Genomic DNA, 23,672 nt, shown 5'->3' on the forward strand with positions numbered 1-23,672 from the left:
AGTAATTGTGGGGTTACCTAGATGCTCCTTTTTGATGTTTGGACTGTTCTGTGAGGTTGTAGCGGTATTCTCCAACCTAATTGATTCCTTTGCTGTAGTTCCCTGATCCAGGGCCGTCTGTTCATCTTCTCCCGTTAACTCCTGACCTGCAGTGCTTGCTATTGATGTGGCCCCTGGGGAGTGGCCTGTTCCTATCCCATTATCTGAGTTGGGGGGAGGTTTTTTAATTCTGGTTTTGCTCAAATTGTAAACAAAGAATCAAAAGGGGGGAGTGAAGAGGTAGTGCTAGAAAGCACTCAGGTGGGCGCACCTCCTCCAGTTAATGGTATAAATAAACAACAAGGTCCACCTCTAGAAGGTTTCCTATGAGCCAGAGTATATCAGGCATACACAGTATTTGTTAAAATACCCCTCACACACCAAAAGGGCCCTTGTTGTCATGCTTCATCATCGGGGTCTTCCCGCCCCGCTGCGGGACGGGGCGTGCTACGACTAGCGACTACGCTGGAGCACTTAGATATTGTAAGTGCTGTGTGAAGTGTATTGAGTGAGTGTGAGTAGGATCAGGAGTGATATGGAAAAGTGAGATTTAAAAGAATACCTGGCCTTATGAAAGCAAAAAAATATTTATTAGTCATAGGCTGGTATCGTTAAAAATAGTGTGGCGGAGACAATATAGCTTAACAATGGGCTAGTTCTCCTGGTGTTGTCAACATGTTTTGAGGCTGACTGCCTCTTCGTCAGGACGGGGTCAGATCCCTCTGCCACTCACAGTCTTATTCAAGCTTTCGCTGGCTTTAGACGTTGCAGCTATTTCATTGCTCGTCTGGGCGGGGCCATCTTCATTTTTGGGAATAGCCCTAGTGGAGTTTTTTCTTTTTTGATTCGTTTTCCTTTGGATCCTGTGCCACTGTTCCAGGTTCGAGGTGGATCTCGAGTCCTGATCAGCGTCAGTTTCAGAGCCCATTTGAGCCGACTTATCATGTGTTGGTTCTGGTGACAAATTACAAGCTTTGTTGTTCTTGCCTTTAGGTTCTATGAAGGTGTTTAACTTTTGTTTGCGGCCCTTCCTTCTTTGCTTTCTGCCCTGCTTCGCGGAGCAGTGATGTTCCGGAAGTTCTTCTTTTTTCAGGAGTTCCCGTGTAGCTGCTGTATTACTGTTTAGTGGCGATTGGAGATCTCCATCCCTCAGATGACCGTTTGATCCTGGTAATGTTTTATGCTCCTTTTCCCTTGTCCGCTGTACTTCTTGGACTTGGATTAAGGGCCCCTTGGTTGATGTTAAGATTCCCTCGTTATTTGTCTGCCGTGCTCTATATTTCCTCTCGGGTTGACCGGCTGATGAACTGTTTTTACAGCCTCCCTGATGTCTGAGGGAAGATTATCCATTGCGTCTGGGAGTGTGGCCAACGTATCCACAATTGTTATCCCGGCGCAATTTGGTTGTATACGTTTTGTCTCTTCTTGTGCCCTTTTGACCAGACTGTTCAGCTTGGCTAGCTTGTTGTCATTGTTGTCGACGAAGATTGAGTGTGAATTAAGTACTGACAGCTGGAGGTCCATCTTATCCAATTGATATTGCATGGCATTAACGGACAGTTGCATTGTGTGCAGGAGAGAATCCCTGTGTCTTCTTTAGCTTGCAGTGTTGTATTACTGGGGATAGGTTTTAAGACATTGGTATTCGGGCCTCTTGCCTCCTCTTGTGGGACCTCGCGAGAGGTTGCTGTAGAAGAGGCAACCAATTCTTCCCACTCCTCTTGTGTGAGGTAAGAGGCTTCTGGATCCATGGCCTAGAAGCTGAGTTGGCTAGGACTGGTGGAGGGATTAGGGAAGGGTCAGGGGTGTGCTCAGATTGCGCTCGTTGATGGACATTTACATGATTTACAGGTTAGTCCTGTGCAGTGGTATGCATTCGATTAGGAGTGTCAGGAGACTGCCCTTTGTTTTGTCTCCCTGATCAGTAGTCTTACCCGTTCCTTTATTGGGCTCTGGATGCCTGCAATCTTGTTTTGAGAGTGTTATTTTCTCGCACGCGAGATCCTGATGTGATCGGGGGGGCCCCTGTCCTGCCATTGTTCCGGGGCCCGTGTTCTGAGTGTTCAGATTGCTTGATGCGCTAGGTACTGATGCTGATGACTCGTGAGCATCAGGTGCGTCAAGTGCACCAAGCGCCTTGGGTGCCTTTAGTCTCCCTGTGTTTTCATTAACGTTTCTGGCTGTGTCGTGCCAATCTTCTAAGGGAATTTCCACTCCAGTAGTTGTTGGTTTTGGAATACCCTTCACGGTCCAGTTTATTATTGTTCCGGTGATCAGGGCACTCTGTATAGGGTCTTGCCATCGCTCTTGTTTGCCCTTGACTTTGACACAGAGTCAAGGGTTAGATCCAAGTCTGAGTCCCGCATTCTAGTATTCGTAGAAGTCGCCCGATGTGATGCTCACTCTATTTTCTTTCGATCTGTGCGACGTCGGGCCCTCCCTCCCATCGCTACCTTCATCTTCGTCCTCTGACTCCTCTATGGAGTACTCTCTCTACAACCCACTCGTCAGCTCTTTCATTGGCTCGGACTGTTCCGGTGCGTAGGTTCTGAGTTGTATCGGAGTAGTCAGGCTATTTGCATTCCGGCTGTTCAAGCAGAGAACTGAGCCAGCATCCTTGATGAATGAAAATGTTGTGTAGGTTTTCGGTTGGTAACTAATTTTGCTCGATGTGGCTGTGCCGCTTGCTTCCCCTCTCCCTTTGAAGTTTAGTGAAGGTTTTGGGTTTGGGAGGCCTGGGTGTGAGAGGGTCAAAGAGATCACCTGAACTTTTCACCTCCTCCTTCCATTACCCCTTTCTTCAAGTTGTTTTCGCTGGTCGTCTTAGGGTCCTTAGTGAGTTTCTTGTTGCCCTTGTTTCCTCTCCTGGCTCTTTTAGTAGGATTCAAAGGTGCCTGTGTGTCCCTTGACCTCCTGGACCTCATTGTCCCCCCACCCCCCTTTTCCTTCTCTATTTCCTTTTCTTTCTCCCCCTCCCGAAGTGCTACACTCGCGTTGGTTGTGCTGAATACACTGGTTGCAAGAGACCAGAAGCTAAATCGGGGGGATGAGGGGGTGAGGGGTCGGTAACTGCGGGCTGAGTCAGGAGCTAGTTGTGTGTTTTTTAGGTCTCGCCTTTTCCATTCCGAAGGAATGGGAAATGGCGAGAATTCAAGTGCTCGAAATTCTCGTGAAACCACCGTTTTTTTCGTGCGGTTTTCATCGAGTTCACGTGGCCACAGGCACGCGCTTTTGGGCCATACACTTTCCCCCTCCCCAGCCAGCTTTGCCAGCAGCATTTGCCTCATCAAAGGCTTCCGCTGCCCCGCCCCCCGCCCTCACTTATTCAAGGCCGCAGGCCGTGACTTCAAAGGGTGCATCTTGCTTAACAGGCCGGGCTGCACGCATGTCTCGCGCTTTAGAGGACCAACAATATAAAACCGAGCAGTGCACACCAACGTAAAAAGTAAAACAGTGGCTTTATCTGAAGAATTTAGAGTCACTGATAAGTATTAAACACTCATGTACACAAAATAGATGAATAATCAATTGCCTACTATAGACAAACATCGCAGGAAAAAAACTCGCTACTGACACGGAGCCGAGGAGTCCTATTTAGAGAGCTGCCTCCTGAATACAAGTAACATCGCAGGAAAAACAAGCTCTGGCGTTGCCAATAGGTCTCGCATTAGGAAAGTTTATGTCATTTACAATACCAATAGGTTAAACTTTCCTAATGCGAGACCTATTGGCAACGCCAGTGCTTGTTCTGAGTGCTTGTTGTTGGTGCCTGTGGCCATTAAATTCGCTCTGGTTGTGAGCTCCTGTCCTGCTCCAGCTCAAAAGAAAAGAACTAGCGGGTTCAGGCGCTTTAGACAAGTGTTTTGTCAGTGTCAGTTTCGGTTTCTTATCGGCAGCTAAAATTGGCTCCCCAGTAGCTCATGCGGCTTCTGTCGTTTAGGGAGTGATTGATGGCTGATTTGGCATCTCTAGCTGCCGTTGCCAATCCCTACCGCTCCACTCCAAGGAAGGCAGCTGCCCAACAGCTCCCACCGCCAGAAGGGGGCACTCTAGGAAGTTAAGCGGCCTCAGAGAGCCACGGCCTCTCCACAGCAGCTGACAAGGCACAGCGCATACAGCCTCCCGGCCGCCCCTGCCTGGGAGGTTTTTGCACGCTGCTCCCTTTGCTCATTGGATGCCCTTCGCGGCTCCTGCCGCCACGGGGTACCTTTCGCGGCTCCTGCCGCCACGGGATACCTTTCACGGCTCCTGCCGCCACAGGGTGCCTCCCGCGACGGATTGCTGCCACGGGATACCTTTCGCGGCTCCTGCCGCCACCGGATACCTTTCACGGCTCCTGCCGCCACAGGGTGCCTCTTGCGACGGATTGCTGCCACGGGATACCGCGGAATGCCTTCCGTGGCTGTTTGCTGCCCGGGATGCCTCTCGCGGCTCCTCCCACCACCGTTTTTTTTTTGCGGCTCCTGCAGCAGCGGGATGACTCCTGCTGGTTCTCCGCGGCTCTGCCGCTAGTGGGCGGTGGGCCGCGGGAGAACTGCTGTTTTGATGGTTTCCTCCGGCGCCGCTACAGAAGGCCCACACGGCCGCAGCCTCGGGCAGCCCGGCACCACTGAGTGAGACGTAGCAGGACACAAACGTGGGTATCATAGGTATGGATTAATGGAGGTTTTCTTGGAGGTAGGTCATTACCTCTTCTACCCACACCCATTTGTATAGTTGCTGATAAAAGAATCAAAATAACTCTGCAATGAATCATGGATCGTCTCTACGGAGCTAGTAGTTATCTTTTGAACCCTGTCAGAGTTGACCTTGACCTTAAGATATGTAGCCAGAAGTCTCCCTGTCCTATTAGCTCAAGAGTAAGATCTAGAGTTATGCACTGCTTGGTGCGCTGAAAGCGTATTCTGCCTTATCCCAATCAAGCATTTTAAGTTGCTGTCCAAGCACTAGAACTGCTCAGCAGATCTTGTTAGACAGTTCAAACATGTGGTCCTCCACTGCTTGTGTTAGGGACGACTCCACTGTGGTAATTATTTCATTTTTCATTTTGGATGTTCTTATATCTGGCTGCTATCGTTATGAAAACGCCTCCAGTATATGCCTGAGTCCCTCCCAAAGTGTAGAAGCTGGTATGTCTAGTGAGTCATTTTTCTGATGCACTTTGTTATTATTTCACTTATTTCCGCTTTATTACCTGGGTATGTGAGAGTCATTTGTGAGGAGTGAGTTTGCAGGTTTATGGGGATGCGTTTTGTATTTCTAATGTGATTGCAATGGAAGTGTGATATGAAACAGCATCCATGCCCATTGCCACAGTTGACCCAAAACATTGAGTAAGTAGGAGAAAAAAGAAGGGGCCTATAAAAGAGCATTCCTTTGAATGGGTGTGAGTATTGCTCTCTTGTAGGACGTAGATGCCTATGATACTTCATTCATAGACAGAAACTGAAGAGAACCCACTGACTCCTCAGGGCCTCCCTTCCCTCCAATACTCCTCATCCTATCGTTGGCCAAAACTTGCAGAAGGAAAATTAGAAAGTCTCAATGCCGTGGAGTTAATTGAACAGGACAAACAATTTGAATTGTTGTGAACCCTTTTGCTGTAAGGAAGTTGTTAGGTTCAGGAGGACTAGCTGAAGATTCATGGAGAGAAGGTACCAGCAACATTAAATACAGAATGCAGAAAATGGACTGAGTCTTGAGAAGCAGTCTTTGTGAGAGCCTCCCTTTGAACCAAGAGAGGACTGGTATAGTTACAGTGTGACATCTCCTTTACTTGGGTGATCAGATTTGCTATTCCGCTAGTTCGTCATATTGCAAGGATTAAGCCAATTTGAGGTAAAAGCCACCAAGAAAATGTAATTAAGATTTTATTAACAGAAAAATGGGTGACAGTCCTCTCAAAAATTCTAAAACATTACACTAGTAGTCTCACTACATGGCATTCTTTAGAACTGTATGTACTACATGTCTGTATAACCAATAAGAAACAATATTTTACTGTAAAAAGAAAAAAAACAATTCAGAAGTAGTTGGTTAATTAGTTCTAACAGATGCTTTCTACTTTTACATGGTTAAGAAACTGCTAAAATCGGCTTGTGAAATAAGGCCCTTTAACATGCAGGACAAGCTGCTAAAATTAATTGTCTTCTAGAGTGAAAAATCAATGACTACAACCCGTTTCATTAGTATGGGTAAGCTTTAATTGATGAGAAACGTTTTCTTGTGTGAAATGTTCAGTTTGTCAAATTACTGATTGACTTATTTGCTTGCATTTTTGTGTGAAAGTTAGTACTGTTATTGTGCCATTGAATGATAATTGGTCATTCTGGTTCCAAATTATTTCAGAGTAATCTACAAATGCTCTTGCGAGACAGTGTTTAACAGGAAGAAGCTTTTACATCAGCACTTCTACCAGAATACTAATAAGCTGCTTGTGTGTGTGTTCAAGTGCCCTGAGTGTCAGCTGGTGTATATGCAAAAGCAGCTCTTGATGCAGCATGTCAAGGTAAGTGCTCAATGTTCTCAATCCAAATTCAGTTATTTGACACTAGGATAGCATGTTGGTCTGGAGGAAGATGCAATTCTAAGTCGACTGGTTTGTCTTTAAAAGGGCATATTTTTATATTCTTGATGATAAGTTGTTGTTGAATATTGTTTTACATTTGGTAGTCTTCAACCATCAAATGTATCTAATGTTCCATGTATCCATGATGCAGAAACAACCTTTTTTAGTTGTTAATGTAGTTTAGATCTAGTTTGACCTGACAGTGGAGTGCTATTCAAAGAAAATTCTAATTTCTCAAACATGAGCTCCTGTCCATATAGCAGTAACTGGTCCAGTTGATACTTGATTACAAGGCCAAGACGGGATGAGGGTTGTAACATGCATATGAAACTTGTCTAGACACCACAATGTATAGTGGATGTTTACCTCTTCCCATTATACATGTTTACAATTTGAAGTGCTTGAAGGTAGTAGGAATTGGCAAGACTCTCACATGCTTTGGTATGTGCCAAAAAAGGCGTAGAGCCTGTGTTTACACTTTTACAGGTCAGCAACATAGCTGCTTGAGCTCATCTCCATCTATGTACTAATGATGGTTGAATTTGCTTCAGATACAGGGACACTGATTCTGTAACAAGAGAAATGCCCATCACATTATCAGTGAGGAGCATGCCATTCTCCTACATTCTGAGAGAAGGAGTATGTTTCTTCCACCTGCATAAGGAGGGCTACACGTGTGGCTGAACCCTCACTCTTTAGCTTCAAAGAAGGCCACCCTTCAAGTCAGAGCACATCCTCTAGGGGGTTGGGTATCCAACTTAAGACACAAAACACTGCCACCTCCTAGGCCTTCACTCGTCCCTAAGACAAAACATTGGAGCTTAAACAGGACTTGACCTAAAGCCTCAACTCCCATCGACCCTAAATCGATAAAAAGCCAAAGCAAAAGTTGTAGTCTAAGAACCCATCAACGTCTTCTCACCATTCATTAATGAAACCACTGGAGAGACTTCAGGTTGAACTTGATCAGAGATCTATTTTTATCCATCCCCAGACTGCGAAGATTTCCTTTAAAAAGATCTACAGACTTCAGATCCTCTACCCAGAAAGAGGAGGCTGACTTTCCCTTAGGAGCCCATGATTGATACAACTTCAAAGCCTGCACCACAACTCTTAACATTTCAAAGGCGTGACGGAGTCCCACTCCTCACATAAATCCCTCTCTTCCACCTCCTCTGCTCGATTTACCACCACCACTCCCACCCCGTCACATTTTATTCTCCACAATCGTTCCCGGACAAAAGCCACCCCAGTGCTTTTTCCCTGCCAAATGACTGAGTCTCTATTTTATCGTTATCCTTCATACGACCTGTTGGAGGGTTATGATGTAAGGATTCTGATGTAGACTCTTCAGGGGTCCCAGACTTCAAGCCAGTCCCACTCTGGTCCTCTCCCCCAGGTTATACAGTTGCATATCATGAGCGTCATACAAAGGACCGCGGCATACCACAAGGTAGATGTACATACCATCACTGAGAGAGATTTGCTCCTTGGTAGGTATCTTTCTCCCCTACCAGAAAGAGAGCAGGAGAACAGATGCTGCAGGCAAGAGCATTGCAGTTGGGACTGCTGTACATTTGCGAATTACTAATTCTGTGGGCCTCCTCTCGTGGTATAATAGGGCTCAATGGCACCAGATGGAGGGTATGTTACAATACTTTAAATATCAATTTAGGAAAATGGGGAAGGGAATGGTATTGGAGAGTAAAACCCTCTCCAATGCCTAGATACAAAGCACATTCAAGCAATCAATCAGTACATTTGTAAAGCACACTACTCACCCGTGAGGGTCTCAAGGCACTGGGGTGGCGGGGAGGGGTGCTGCTACTGCTCGAAGAGCCAGGTCTTGAGAAGCCTCTTGAAGGATAGTAGGTCCTGGGTCTGCCGTAGGAGGGTGGGGTGGTGGAAGAACGATCTGTCGCTGATGGTCGCTCTTCAGATGCGGTGGACGGTGGCGAGGTCGGTGGAGTGGAGCTGTCTGTACTGGTTGTAGAAGGTGAGTCGTCTGAGGTATGCCCGTCCGGTGTTGTAGAGCGCCTTGTGTGCGTGCGTGGAGAGCTGGAAGGTGATCCTCTTGTTGACGGGAAGCCAGTGCAGATCTCTTAGGTGTGGTGTGTTGTAGCTGTGGCGCGGGATGTCGAGGATCAGGCGTGCAGAGGCGTTCTGTATGCGTTGTAGTCGTTTTAGGAGTTTGGTTGAGGCTCCTGCGTAGAGGGCGTTTCCATAGTGCAGCCTGCTGCTAACGAGGGCCTGGGTGACCATTCTTCTTGTTTCGGTGGGATTCCACTTGTAGATCTTGCGGAGGTTGTTGAAGCAGGAGGACGAGACGGCGTTGACTTGCTTGGGCATGGAGAGTGTTGAGTCGAGGATAAACCCCAGGTTGCGTGCGTGGTCGAGGGGTGTCGGTGCTGCTCCCAGTGCGGATGGCCACCAGGAGTTGTCCCAGGCTGAGGGGGTGGAGCCGAGGACGAGGACCTCTATCTTGTCCGAGTTCAGCTTCAGACGACTGTTCTTCGTCCACTCGGCGACGGCTTTCATTCCTTCGTGGAGGTTGCTTTTGGCGGTGAAGGGGAGGATCAGCTGGGTGTCATCAGCATAGGAGATGATGTTGAGGTCGTGTAGTCGGGCGACGTGGGCGAGCGGTGCCTTGTAGATGTTGAACAATGTCGGGCTGAGGAATGATCCTTGGGGTACGCCACAGGTGATTTCGGAGGCTTCGGAATGGAACGGGGAGGTGGATGCGCTGCGTTCTGCTGGAAGGAAGGAGGTCCACTCCAGAGCCTTGTCTCGGATCACTGCGTTGTGGAGGCGTGTGCGTAGGGTGTGGTGGCAGACAGTGTCTAAGGCGGCTAATAGGTCCAGGAGGATGAGGGCCGCAGTTTCGCCATAGTCCAGCAGGATCCTGATGTCATCGGAGGCGGCGATGAGGGCAGTCTCGGTACTGTGGTTGCTGCGGAACCCGGACTGGGATGGGTCAAGGATGTTGTTCTCTTCGAGGTAGCTGGTCAGCTGCCTGTTGACGGTCTTCTTGATGACCTTCACAGGGAGAAGGGCCAGAAGTTCTTGAGGTCCCTCGAATCTGTCTTGGGTTTCTTCAGTAGGGCGTTGATCTCGGCGTGCTTTCAGCTCTCGGGGTAGGTCGCAGTCTCAAAGGAGATGTTGATGGTCTTGCAAGGATGGGGTGCGATGGTGGCGCTTACTTTGTTGAATATGGTGTGTGGCCATGGGTCTGACAGAGAGCCGGAGTGGATGGTGTTCATGATTTTGATGGCGTCGTAGTTATTTATGTTGGTCCAGGTCAGCAGTGGATCGATGTGAGTGGTGGCCGCGGGGTCTGAGATGTCGGTGGTTGTCGGGGCGGTCAGGTTGTTGAAGCTTTCGTGGATGACTGCGATCTTGCGATGGAAGAAGGTGGCTAGGGAGTCGCACAGGTCTTGCGATGGTGGGATGTCGTTTGTGTTGGAGCTGGGGTTAGAGAGTTCCTTCACAATGTTGAAGAGCTCTTTGCTGTTGTATTCGTTGTTGTCGGGTCGGCCCTTGAAGGAGGCCCTTTTGGCGGCTCTAATGTGGTGATGGTGTCTGCGGATGGCGTTCTTATAGACTGTGTAGCTGTCTGGTGTCTGTTCGCGGTGCCATTTCTTCTCTAGTGTACTGCAGGTTTGCTTGGAGGCCTGGAGGTCTGTGGTGAACCAGCTGGCTTTCTTGTTGGTGTGTCTGTTGGAGGGTTTCTTGATTGGGGCGAGAGTGTTGGCGCAGTTGTCGATCCAATGCCTGGGGTTGCGGGCGGCAGTGTCGGCTTTGGCGGGTGGGCTTCGGGCGAGGGTGGTGTTTAGCTGGTCTTTGGTGATTTTGCTCCAGCTGCGGTGGGGGATCTGTTGAGTGTGGTGGTGGGTTTCCGGAAGGTGAAGGTGATGCAGCGATGGTCAATCCAGTGGAGTTCGGTGGTGTGGCTGAAGGTTACGTGGGGGCTTGCGGAGAAGATGGGGTAGAGCCTGTGGCCGGCAGAGTGGATGGGCGGTGTGACGAGCTGTCTGAGTCCAAGGTTGTCAATCAGAGTGGTGGAGTTAGTGTCGTTGTTGTTCTTGAGGTGGAAGTTCAGGTCTCCGAGGAGGATGTAGTCTGTGGAGGCGAGAGCGTGCGTGCTGACGAAGTCGGTGATAGTCGCTGAACTGGGGCTGGGGTCCGGGGAGTCTGTAGACGAGAGTTCCTCTGAGGGTGGTGTTGGGATCGGTGTGGATCTGGAAGTGCAGGTGTTTGGCAGTGCTGATGGTGTTGTCAGTGCTGGTCGAAACCCTGAGGGAGTTCTTATGGATGATGGCGATTCCCCCTCCTACTCCGTTGGTGCGGTCCCTACGGGTGATCTTGTAGCCGTCCAGGATGGCTATGGCGATGTCAGGTGCCGAATAGGCGTTCATCCAGGTCTCTGTCAGAAAGGCGATGTCTCAGGAGGATGTGTCGAGCAGGTCCCAGAGTTCGACGGCGTGTTTGCGTGCGGAGCGGGTGTTCAGTAGTATGCATCTGAGGTGGTTGCGTCCAGTCTCGGTAGGTGGTTTGGCGTCTCGGAGGCTGGTGACGCTGCAGCTCCGGTAGGAGAAGGGTCCTTTGGTGTGTTTCGGGGCGCCAAAAAGCAGGCGTGCGGTCGTCCGGTATTGAGTCCGTGGTGGGTGTCGTAGCGGCGTTGTGTGTCATGGCGATCGCGGGGGCCAAGGGGTTTAGTGCTGGGCACGGTCCAGGCGCGGACTGGTGCAGACGGGCTTGCTCTAGGCGTGGCCGCGTAGTGTCCGCCATATAAGGGGAGGTGAGAGGGAGGAGCAGCTGGGAAGCGGGAGTGTGGCGGCGAATGGGCGAGCAGGGGGCGGGGACGCAGCAGCGGGGAAAAAACGGGCAAAAAACCAGGGCACAGAAAAAAGGAATACAAAAACAAGTGAAAGCAATACAGTGAAACAGGAATCAAATACAAACCAGGGAACATGAATCAGACAAACCAGGGGGACAGGTGAACAAAAAGGGAGGAAACAACACAAATTACCAAGGAAACAATGCAGAGATCGCAGGAATACAACTGAGGCACAGGGGCCTCGTACCTACGGCGGTGGCAGGAGCAGAGGGACACGGGTACACAACACAGGTGGTGCTGTGCGGTGTGGAGTAGCGACCTACCTGAAATCAGGGTCAAGGATCGCTCTCCTCACCGCGCAGAGGCCGCCATATAAGGGGAGGTGGGAGGGAGGAGCAGCTGGGAAGCGGGAGCGGGGCGACGAATGGACGCGCAGGGGGCGGAGACGCAACGGTGGAGAAAAAACAGGCGAAAAACCAGGGCACAGAAAGAAGTGAAAGCAATACAGTGAAACAAGAATCAAATACAGACCAGGGAACAGGAATCAAAAAAACCAGGGGCACAGGAGAACAAAAAGGGAAACAATGCAGAGATCGCAGGATTACAACCGAGGCACAGGGCCTCGAACCTATGGCAGTGGCAGGAGCAGAGGGACACGGGTGGTGCTGTGCGGCGTTGGCGAGCGACATACCTGAAATCAGGGTCAAGAGTCGCTCGCGTGATATTGGATGAATATAGTAGCTTCAGAGATAAACGCTAAAATCATCCTATGGCTTCACTCATGGTGCGACACTCCTCAATAATCTCCCTTTTGATGGGAAACAACTCTCCGAGCCCCTGTAGACCGAATGCTAAAGAAAATTAAAAAAATACAAAGATAGCCAAGAATATGTCAGCCCTTCAAAACTCCATCCCCCTAGGGGCTCCTTTCATAGGCAGCAATAAAAGTGTGCAGGGAGAATAATGTCCTCCATAGAGCCCCAGTCATACCAAAATCTGCAGCAGTCTTACCACCAGAAAGTATTAACTCCACTAAGGGCAACGGCACTCTCATTAAGGGAGACTCTACCTCAAAGCGTTAATTTACATGCAGCCTCTCCAATCACGTGTCACCTGTCGGGCAGACACTACAAGGGTTTGTTCTACATTGAGAAGAAAAATCCTCAGACCAATCTGTTCATGCATCATCCAACACGGTTATTGTCTGAAGTTCCTTTCAGACCACCAAACATGCCACCATGTGCATACACCCTAAGCACAGAAACTTTTCTCCAAGAAAAGGTACAAACACGCGTGCTCAAAGGGGACATACAACCAGTTCCCTTACAAGACCAGGGCAGAGAGGGTCTGTTACTTGTATTTCCTAATCCCAAAAAAAGACTTCTCTCTCAGACCTGTCCTTGACTTAAGGCCCCTCAACTGAAACTTCCTCTCACAACATTTTCCTATGACACTTCAGAAGAATGTTATCCTTTTATTTCAACAAAGTGCCTACATGGCCCCACAAGACCTAAAAGACACTTATTTCCACATACCCATCTATCCAGCTCATCAGTGCTACGTTAGCTTCATGGTAAGTTGACAGCACTACCAGTTCAAGGTTAAAGTCACTTCAGCCCCAAGGGTGTTCAACTAGCGCCTAGGGGTTGTAGCTGCACACCTTAGACGAAGGACTTGCATGTCTTTCCTTACTTAGAGGACTGGCAGATCAAGAGTTCAGGCTTACCGCAATGTCCAATACACACACCAATTGCCATCTCCCCTGTTCCACAGCTTGGAAATTACAATAATCGCCACTGAGTCCCATCTTCAGCCCCTACAACGTCAGGGTCCCGGGGTCCATTCTTAATGTAGTCGCCGGCAAGGTTTACCCCACTCTACAGTAAATGCTATCTTTTCAGAAGTGCTGCTTCTTTTTCAATCAAATTATCGTCTTCCAGTCAGAACATCCATGTATCTCTTAGGCATGATAGCTTCTTAATATAGTTCCCTATGCCAGAGTACATACGTTCCCGATATCAGGAGTGCCTCAGTGAGACAGGAACAACCTGTTGCAGGACAGGCCCTTCATAACCTCTATTTCACAAGTCACGAAACCTATGAATTAACTGATACTCCCCAGATAATGACAGTTTAGGATCTCTGGTTACCCCAGCAGCAGTAGTCCTACATCAGCTACCTGGAAACTTCTTGACGTCTACCTACACTTCAAAGCTTTGTTTCACAACATTTAGGGCACGGTAGTGCTGATAAAAACAGACAATATGACTGCTGTGCACTACCTACAAAAACAGGGCATAACTCTAACTGCAGCTCTCAGCGCTGGCACAAAATATTTGCCATTGGGCTACTCATCACCATATTCAACTCTTCATGGAATACCTACCGGGAGTGGACAACCACTTTGCCTATTGGTTCAGAAGGACACATTAAGTCCATAAATGGACACTTTATCCACAATTACTAGTCCTCTACATCCAGCTATGCGGGTTCTTGCAAATAGACCTATTTGCCAGTCATGAAAAAGCAAAATGCCAAAACTTCACCTCCAAATTCCATAAGGTTACACGCAATGCTCTATGGATGAACTAGTCCGGGATATTTCCCTATTCTTTTCCTCCTCTCCCATTCCTTCTGTACGTGGTAAAGGAACTGCAGCAAATCCCTCCCCTTCATCCTTTTGGATTCCACATGGGCCAAACAACCCTGGGTCTCCACTATCCTTGAGATGTCTGTTCCTCCTCACAAGAAATTCCCCAACTGGGGCAGACCATCTCTGACAGGAACAGACACCCCAACCGCAGGCAACTCAGTCTAGCAGTATGTAACCTAAGGTCTTGGAGTTGGATATCTAAATCTCCCCAAGGAATACATGGACATCCTCAAAGAAGCTTGCAGACTACCTACTAGAGCATGGGTACTCATAGTACGGCCCATGGGCCACCAGCGGCCCGGCAAGCCTTCCCTGACGGCCCGCGGACCTTGCAGACATGTACCTGTGTTTAAAACATTTTTAAAATAGTGTTGGCAAACACCGCCGCAGCAGTGCTGGACTCAGAGACTCTGCTCTGTGGGGGCCGGGGGAGCAGTGATTGTCAGAGGGGAGCTGCAGGGGCGCTAAGAGGTGAATACAACAAAGCCTCAATAATATGTAAATGGTCTTTTAAAGACCTGTGAAAGGCTTGGGTACGGCTATGTGAGTGCGCTGAGTAAGCTGTCTCAGCCCGGGCTGAAGGCTGATACTGACACTCACACTTACACACACACACACACAGACACACACAGATGCACACAGACACAAACACATACACAGACAGGTGAGATGACAGAGGGGGAGGGAGAGGGAGGGAGAGTGACAGAGGGAGGGTGACGGAGGGAGAGGAAGGGAGACAGACCGAGAGAGGCAGAGAGGGAGGGAGACAGAGGGAGACCGGGAGGGAGACAGAGGGAGGGAGAGAGGGAGCGAGACGGAGGGAGAGGGAGGGAAAAAGAGAGAGGGAAACAGAGGGAGGGAGAGAGACAGGGAGGGAGACAGGGGAGGGAGGGAGACAGAGGGAGGGAGAGAGACGAGGAGGGAGACAGAAGGAGGGAGAGGGAGGAGACAGAGGGAGGGACACAGAGGGAGGGAGGGGAAAGGAGACAGAGAGAGAGGCAGAGAGAGACAGAGGGAGACAGGGAGGGGGACAGAGGGAGGGCGACAGAGGGAGGGTGACGGAGGGAGACAGACAGACGGAGGGAGACAGACGGAGGGAGACAGACGGAGGGAGACAGATGGAGGGAGACAGATGGAGGGCGGAGGGAGGGGGAGGGAGATAGTGAGGGAGGGCAGAGGGAGACGGAGGGAGGCAGATGGAGAAAGGGAGGGAGAGGGAGAGGGAGGGAGACGGAGGGAGACGGAGGGAGGGAGACGGAGGGAGGGAGACGGAGGGAGGGAGACGGAGAGAGCGAGACAGAGGGAGGGTGAGAGGGAGGGAGAGAGAGAGAGAGAGGGAGAGAGAGAAAGGGAGGGAGACAGAGGGAGGGAGAGAGAAAGAGGAAGACGGAGGGAGGGAGACAGGGAGGGTGAGAGAGCGAGGGAGACAGAAGGGGTGAGAGCGAGGGAGACAGAGGGAGTGAGAGAGAGGGATACAGAGGGAGTGAGAGAGAGGGAGACAGAGGGAGTGAGAGAGAGGGAGACAGAGGGAGTGAGAGAGAGGGAGACAGAGGGAGACAGAGGGAGTGAGAGAGAGAGAGATAGAGAGAGAGATGTATGTATGCTGGGTCTGGTGGCTCAGTAGACGAATGAGTCTGCTGCAGGGACCTGCCTGCAATCATCTGAGCCCAACACCAGGTGGCGATCCAATGCAAAAGTGTAGTATCTGCAAAAGTGTAGTACTCTGTAGCTCTACATCCCAAGAACAGATGCATACTGGTAAGTAACATTTTCCTTTTTTTGATTTAGCCCCGACCCCTGCCCTAGCCCCGCCCCCTCCCCCTCTGACCCTGCCCCTACCAGTGTGGCCCTCGGCCACAAACCACACTGTAAATTTGGCCCCTGGGAGAGAGTTTGTGAGTATCCATGTACCAGAGCCTGCTATGCTGCAAAGTGGAAAAGATGTGTCGACTACTGTAACTAAAAAAACTTAGACCCCATGAAATCATTGTCTGTTCTGATGTATACTTCTTCCTGCAAATTCCTCACTTAATCCCAGCCAGACTCGCTCATAATCTTCAAAGCTCTCACATTGCCTGTGGGAGGCGTGGGCTTCACCAAAGCCATATAGCACCCCCCGGCAAAACATTAGTTCCATTTTGTTCTGCACATTTGACACAGATCCAGAGCTCACTCTATGGAGCTGTGAGCTTTCCTTGCAAGAAACCCTTTTTGTGTGATAAGAGGTCTCCTCTTAAGCATTTGGGCTTTAAGCCCTGATGGAACTGTGAGGGACAGATGGGTATCACTAATCCACACTCAACCTGCCTTTGATGTCTTTGTCCCGGTCATGTGAATCCTGTTGGAGCATGCATATGAAGGCCTTCAAAGAGCAGGAGGCAAAGCTCCATGTGGCGTGGGCCAGGGATGAGAAACCGATGTTGTCACCATTTCAGGCCTTGCTCTCGATCTTCCTCGATACATTATTTTCAGTGGTAAGAAAAGAAAGCACAGGAAACATAAGAAACATTCCAAAGGTCAGTCAACCCGACTATCCCAGTCTTCTGCTAAATCTTTGTCCTCAGAGCTGGGAGCTCGTATATTTGGAGCGACTCACTACACTCCAAATAGCTCTACACAACCCGAGTGCTTCCTCGATGTCCTCAACTCACCTCCCAGTTAGCAGTTCCCCTCTTTCCCAAGTTCCCAATTCCAGGCTAGAATCTGGCATAATTTCTTCGTGACCTGTTTTCCATGTTCCACCGAGTATAGACGCCTTTCGGCCCTCAATCGGTCATCATGGCATTATATGGTGTCCTAGTGTTCATCTCACTAGCTCATCACACTGGGACCGTCGCCAGCTCGTCTTGCCTTGGACCCTGGCGCTTGGATATACTGCACCACATTTAGCCCTGCCATCCCACCTCTGTCCGCACCACCATAGACCCCACCTCCGGCACCAGTCCCCGTAGTCGCCCCTCTGCAAAGTTCAACAAGAGAGGTGCTGAAGTTACTAGAAGAGGAAGATTACAGGCAAAGGATTCGTGAATTTTTCGGATCTGACTACGACTCTCTGTACTTGGATTCTTCATGCAAATATGATGCTAGCAGTCTGGCCAAGAATTTCTAGGCTTGGCATTTGCAATTGATTTTAAGTAGTCACTGTCTTTCCAATAATCATAGCCTTTTAAAACAAATTCTTCAATAAAGGAAGCTGTAAGCATATGTTTCTTCAAGGGGTAAGGAACCAAATCTGAAAGAGACACGTTAGTGATAGATTCCTTACCTTAGAATATCCCCAGGCGTCAGACTGGATCCTGAAAGTTTTGCTTAGCAGTACCCCTGCGCTTCAGTAGGTGGCGTCCTGCGGCTCCGCATCCGTCACTGACATTGTAGCGCCGAGATGACGTCACGGAGAGTACTTAGGCGCCACCCATGCGTGCTGACGTCAGTTCTTTCTTTTTTTGCGTCAACAAGCGCAGATCCGGATTGAGCACGCACCTTAGTCACTTTTTTACTACTTTTTTGAGACTTTTTCTCTCCCCTTTTTTCACCTGGTGCACGTAGGGATGCCTGGATTTAAGTCTTGTGGGACATGCCACCATAATATGTAGGTGGTGGACCCCCATGCTGTGTGCCTCTACTACCTGGAGACAGATAACGACTACCGGGCCTGCCGGCAGTGTCGAGCCATGGCCCCAAAGACCTTGCAGGAGTGGCGTCGGAAATTGCTGGAAGTTTGGCATTCGTCGCACCGCCGCTCTGGGTCCAGGGGCCGTTCCTGCCACCGCTCACGGGACCGGAGCCGTCGCACCTCGGGGTCCAAGTCTTTGCCTTCGGATTCCGGTAAGCGACGCCATAAAAAGAAGTTGAAGAAGCGTGTTCGCTCTCCGACTTCCCCCGTCGCTATTCGGAGGCGGAAGAGGGGGACAGGGGTTCTACCCCTGCAGCACCTCAGGAGCCTGGGAGTCCCACAGTCTACCCGCCATTCCCGGGTCTGTCGGCGACTCCAGAACAGGTGCAAGAGTTTCTTGCTGCCATGGACCGCCTTTTTAGGCCCCGGGCGTGGCACGCCTTAGTGCCCCACGGTCTCGTGTCCAGATCCTGTTGGCCCGGCGGCTCCGGCCCTGGTGCCACAGGAACCTGCGCCGCTTGATTCGGCCCGGGCGCCACGAGGTGCAGCGCTGCCGGCTCCGGCCCCGGCGCAGCCCTCGGCTCCACCCCCGGCGCCACACTGAGTGCTGTTTATTGCACCCCTTCCCCGGTACCAGGACCATTTTGTTATGGCCTGGGATCCGCATTGGGAAGCGGCTCTGGCCGGCGCGGTTCTCTGGACCGTTCACTACGCCGTTTGTCCCTGCTCCGGCTCCGACGCCTCGACCGGCTCCCTCAAAACCAGAGTAGGGCGACTATGGAGGAGGGTGCTTCCTACACCATGGTGCTCCGGCGGGCTGCAGATGCTCTCAATCTCGACCTCCCCACAGTGGTCCTAAAACCAACCTCCTTACAGAGGTGCTCCAGACGGCGTTAACGTCGGTGGAGCCGCTGCTTCCCTTCAATGAGGCCCTTACCGAAGCCCTTTTGGGCACTAGGTTGCTGCCGGCTACGGAGGCGCCAGTGGATAAAAACATCGCCAGGCGTCACCGCCTGGTGCCTGGTGATCCCGCCTTCCTGACCACTCAACCTACGCCTGAGAGCCTGTTCATTCAGGCCTCAACGTTGCAGAGTGCCTTTCCCACGGCTCTGCTGGATAAGGACTCTAAAAAGCTGGAACAATTTGGTAAGAGGTTGTTTTCCTGGGCCAGCTTAGGGCTGCAGAGGTTGTTCTCCTCGGCCAGCTTAGGGCTACGGTCAGTTAACACCGCCTGCTTGTTGGCCCGTTACTCCCATGCAGTGTGGGATTCCGTTGCTCAGGTCTTGCCTCAGTGTTCTGAGAAGGTCCAGGCTATCCTTCCCCAAGCGATTGCTGAGGGTAAGGATGCAGCTAAGTTTGCCATCAGGTGCGGTTCGGACACCGTTGATTCATTGGGCAGGCCAATTTCTACGACTGTGGCTTTGCGGCGGCACGCCTGGTTGCGTTCGACTGCCTTCTCGTCCGATGTCCAGGGCTCGCTAATGGAAATGCCGTTTGATGGCTCCCGCCTCTTTGGCGATAAGGCCGACAGTGCACTGGAGCGCTTTAAGGACTCACCGGCCACAGCCAAGTCCTTGGGTCTTTCTACGACGAACCCTGCCACTCCTGGGTTTCGTTCCTTTCGTGGCCAGGGCAGAGGCACGCTCCTCCAACAAGCCTGTGCAGAACCAGCCTCGGCCGTGGCTTCCACAGGGGCGGGTCTGGGAACCAGCGTGCAGGTCAGTCCACCTCTACCCCCGCTGTTTCCACTACCAAGCCTTCTTAATCCGAGCTTCAGGGAGCACCCCAAGTCAGTGGGTGGCAGGGTCCGCCACCACCTCCACCACAGGTGCGAAATTACATCGGACAAGTGGGTGCTGCAGATAATCTGCAAGGGGTATTCCCTTCCCTTTTATTCCTCCCCTCCAGCCATGCCGCCTCGGTGCCACCGCATGTCGGGGGATCATTTGGTTCTTCTACGACAGGAAGTCACAGCCCTCCTTGCCAAGGGGGCCATCAAGCGCGTTCCCGGGCAGGCAGTGGTTGTTATTCCCACTACTTTCTGGTCCCCAGAAGCATAAGGGGGGCCTGGGCCCCATCTTGGACCTCCGGGACGGCAATCGCTTCCTCCGGAAGGAGACATTCAAAATGCTGACTCTGGCTCAGGTCTTGCTGCCCTCGACCCTGGAGACTGGATGGTAGCGTAGGACTTGCAGAACGCTTATTTTCACATACCCGTCCAGCCGGCACACCGGCGTTACATGCGGTTCACGGTAGCCAGGAGCCGATCTTTCGGCCTCTATCCTGGGTTTCAGTCAGGATGGCCCTATGGCTCCTGGGCCTGATGGCCTCCTGCATCCTGCTGGTGACACATGCCAGATGGCATATGCGGGCTCTGCAGTGGGACCTGTAGTTCCAGTGGGCGCAGCATCAGGGCAACCTGTCCGATCATGTCCAGATCTCGGACGGTGTTGGCAGTGGTGGCTCGCGAATCGAGATAGGGTCAGTGGCAGATCCCTCTCCCTTCCCCAACTGGAGCACACAGTTGTGACGGATGCTTCCCTCTTGGGATGGGATGGCCACTTGGAAGAGGCGGAGATCAGAGGCCTCCGGCTCCATATCAACCTTTTGGAGCTGCGGGCGATCCGACTTGCACTGAAGGCATTCTTTCCCTCTGTCCGAAGAAGCGTAGTGCAGGTGTTCACTGACAACACCACCGCCATGTGGTATTGCAACAAACAGGGCGGGGTGGGGTCCTGGACCATATGTCAGGAGGCTCTGCGCCTCTGGACATGGCTGGAACATCAAGGCATTACCTTGATGGTTTAACACCTGGCAGGTTCTCTGAACTCCAGGGCGGACGAACTCAGCTGCCGGTGATTGATGGATCACGAACGGCGTCTGTACTCGGACGTGGTGTAAGGTCTCTTTCAGCAGTAGCGAGAGCCTTGCTTAGATCTATTCGCCACCAAAGAGAAATGCCATCAATTCTGCACGTTGGAATTTCCACGGTGGCACTCGCTCGGCGAAGCTTTTCGTCACGAGTGGAGCTGCGGTCTGTTGTACGCCTTTCAACCTATACCACTTCTGGCCAGAGTGCTGAAGATCAGGTGCGACCGGGCCAAAGTCATCCTTGTGGCTCTGGATTTGGCACGAAGATACTGGCATCCCGAGCTACTCAGCATGGTGATCGATCCCCCGATCCGATTGCCTCTTCGGGAGGATCTTCTGTCGCAGCAGTAGGGGGCGGTTCTCCACCTAAACCTGTCCAGCCTCCACCTCCATGCGTGGAGATTGAGCGGCGACAGTTGACACCTTTCGATCTTCCTCCCGAAGTCTGTGATGTCATTCTGGCAGACAGGTGTCCCTCTACAATAACGCTATACTCCTGCAGGTGGAACAAGCTTGGGGCATGGTGCACAGCGAAGGCTGTTGATACCCTTTCTGCCCCTCTTTCCGAGGTTCTTTTGTTCCTTCTTTCTTTAGCCCAGCAGAGCTCTGCTCTGGGCACTTCCAAAGGTTATCTTTCAACCATTTCCGCCTTTCTACGGCTTCCTGATCAGCCTTCTCTTTTTAACTCCCCGGTTGTGAACCGTTTCCTAAAAGGCATAATGCACACTTTCCCTCCGGTGCCATTTATCTTGCCTCAGTGGGACTTAAACCTTGTCTTGACGTTTCTGATGTGCGCTCCCTTCAAGCCCCTTCATAACTGTATTTTGCATCTTCTCACTCTTAAGACGGCTTTCCTGGTAGCTATCACTTCTGCCAGACGAGTGAGTGAGCTCCAGGCTCTTTCTTCTAAACCTCCTTTCCTTTCTATTCCACCGGACAAGGTGGTTCTGAGGACCCGTCCTTCCTTCTTGCCAAAGGTTGTCACGCCCTTCCACGTCACTTTGCCCACCTTCTTTCCGCCTCTGCATCCTTCCAGAGAGGAAGAGATGCTCCACCGTCTCGACCCAAAACGTGCGCTCTCCTTCTACCTATCCGGTACAAAAGGGGGTGGTGATGGACGGAGCATCTGAACCAATCAAACACTCACACCCAGTCATTCCAGCCGTCTTCAGCCCGGCTTGCTTGAATCCAGTGGCAAGTGAGCAAGGGACTCACGTCTGAGCATACCCTGCCACACTTATGGCGGCCAAAGCGGTACAAAAGGGGGTGGTGATGGACGGAGCTCACTTTGCCACTGGATTCAAGCAAGCCGGTCTGAAGACGGCTGGAATGCCAGAAACCGGTCCTCGGAAGCTTGTTTACGGTCCAGGGAACACATGGCTTGGCAGTTCGGGCTGGACTGTTCCCATGAGGCACAGGGTCAGAATGATATGCATATAGCCATGTCTGAACTGGGGTGGCAGAGTGGGCTAAAGAACGGTGATGGATTAAACCTAGATCTTTTGACTGGGTGTGAGTGTTTGATTGATTCAGATGCTCCGTCCATCATCACCCCCTTTTGTACCGCTTTTGGCCACCATAAGTGTGGCCGGGTATGCTCAGACGTGAGTCCCTTGCTCACTTTGCCACTGGATTCAAGCAAGCCGGGCTGAAGACGGCGGGAATGCCAGAAACCGGTCCTCGGAAGCTTGTTTCCGGTCCAGGGAAGACATGGCTTGGCAGTTCGGGCTGGACTGTTCCCATGAGGCACAGGGTCAGACTGATTTGCAATAGCCATGTCTGAACTGGGGTGGCAGAGTGGGCTAAAGAACGGTGATGGATTAAACCCAGATCTTTTGACTGGGTGTGAGTGTTTGATTGATTCAGATGCTCCGTCCATCATCACCCCCTTTTGTACCGCTCCTTCTACCTAAGGAGCACACAACAGTTCTGGGTGGATGACCAGCTCTTTGTTGGCTACGTGGGCATCAAAAAAGGTCAGGCGGTGCACAAACAGACCATCTCTCGGTGGGTCGTTCTCTGCATCAAGACCTGTTATTCGTTGGCTAAGAAAGAGCCTCTTGTGAGGTTGCATGCCCATTCCACCAGGGCAACGGCAGCCACTACTACCTTTGGACGTGGCGTTCCCTTGCAGGACATTTGTCAGGCAGCTACGTGGGCCTCGCTGCACACGTTTACCAAGTACTACTGCATTGACAGTCAAGTCCGGAGGGACGGCTTCTTTTGCCGGTCTGTGCTCCGAGACTTTCTGGTATAATCTTGTTCACAGACCCTCCACCGGGGTTAGTATTGCTGGGTATCTATTCTATGTTAAGGAATCTTATCACTAAAGTGTCTCTTTCAGATGCACAAGTTACTACTTGTGTAATGATATATCTGTAAGAGACATTAGTTAGTGATAGATTCCTTACCACCCCACCCATCCTCCCCGTTATGCGAACTGATTACTAGGGTTAAGGTCATCCCTTGCAGGGCCCTAGTTTTATGCACCAATGGTCAGTATCTTGCATGGCTCTGCGTTCCTGGAGCGGAAAGCAGTGTACAGTACTAACGACAGCGTGCATGGGTGGCGCCTAAGTACTCTCCGTGACGTCATCTCGGTGCTATGATGCCAGTGACGGATGCGTACCCGCAGGATGCCTCCTACTAACGCGCAGGGGTACTGCTAAGCAAAACTTTCCGGATCTAGTCTGACGCCTGGGGATATTCTAAGTTAAGGAATCTATCACTAACTAATGTCTCTTACAGATATATTGTTACACAAATAGTAAGTTGTGCTTTAAAATAGTATGATTTCAGGTCTGATGGCTTATAGCCTGTGAAATATGTATACTTCATCTTTTTCATTTTTAAGCTATCCTGAGGTGTAATGGAACAATGCTCCCATTGAGCATAATTATATTGGGGATGCTGTCCACTAGTCCTGTGCAAAAAATGATGTCCATAATGTTGATAACCGAATAAAACCGCATAGTTAGCAGAATTTAAATTAAAATCCTCAGCCTCAAAGACAGCGTAATATTGCAATTCAAAATACATCGAAGTCACAGTATCAACATCCCAATCATCTGAATGCCATCCAGGTACTATG

The 23,672-nt window shown here is 50.8% G+C and overlaps 1 protein-coding gene across 6 annotated transcripts in view; it reads left to right on the plus strand.

Moving 5' to 3' along the window:
• The window catches only part of ZNF592 (zinc finger protein 592), a 424,279-nt gene that overhangs the window by 257,342 nt on the left and 143,265 nt on the right, over nucleotides 1–23,672 (plus strand). For all 6 annotated transcript variants that reach the window (XM_078684936.1, XM_078684940.1, XM_078684941.1 and 3 more), the window contains one exon: nucleotides 6,388–6,547. In XM_078684936.1, the coding sequence (XP_078541062.1) occupies nucleotides 6,388–6,547 (160 nt within the window). The remainder of the gene's footprint in view (nucleotides 1–6,387; nucleotides 6,548–23,672) is intronic.

This window comes from Lissotriton helveticus, chromosome 3_2, assembly GCF_964261635.1.
Source record: "Lissotriton helveticus chromosome 3_2, aLisHel1.1, whole genome shotgun sequence".
Classification (NCBI taxonomy): Eukaryota; Metazoa; Chordata; class Amphibia; order Caudata; family Salamandridae; genus Lissotriton; species Lissotriton helveticus.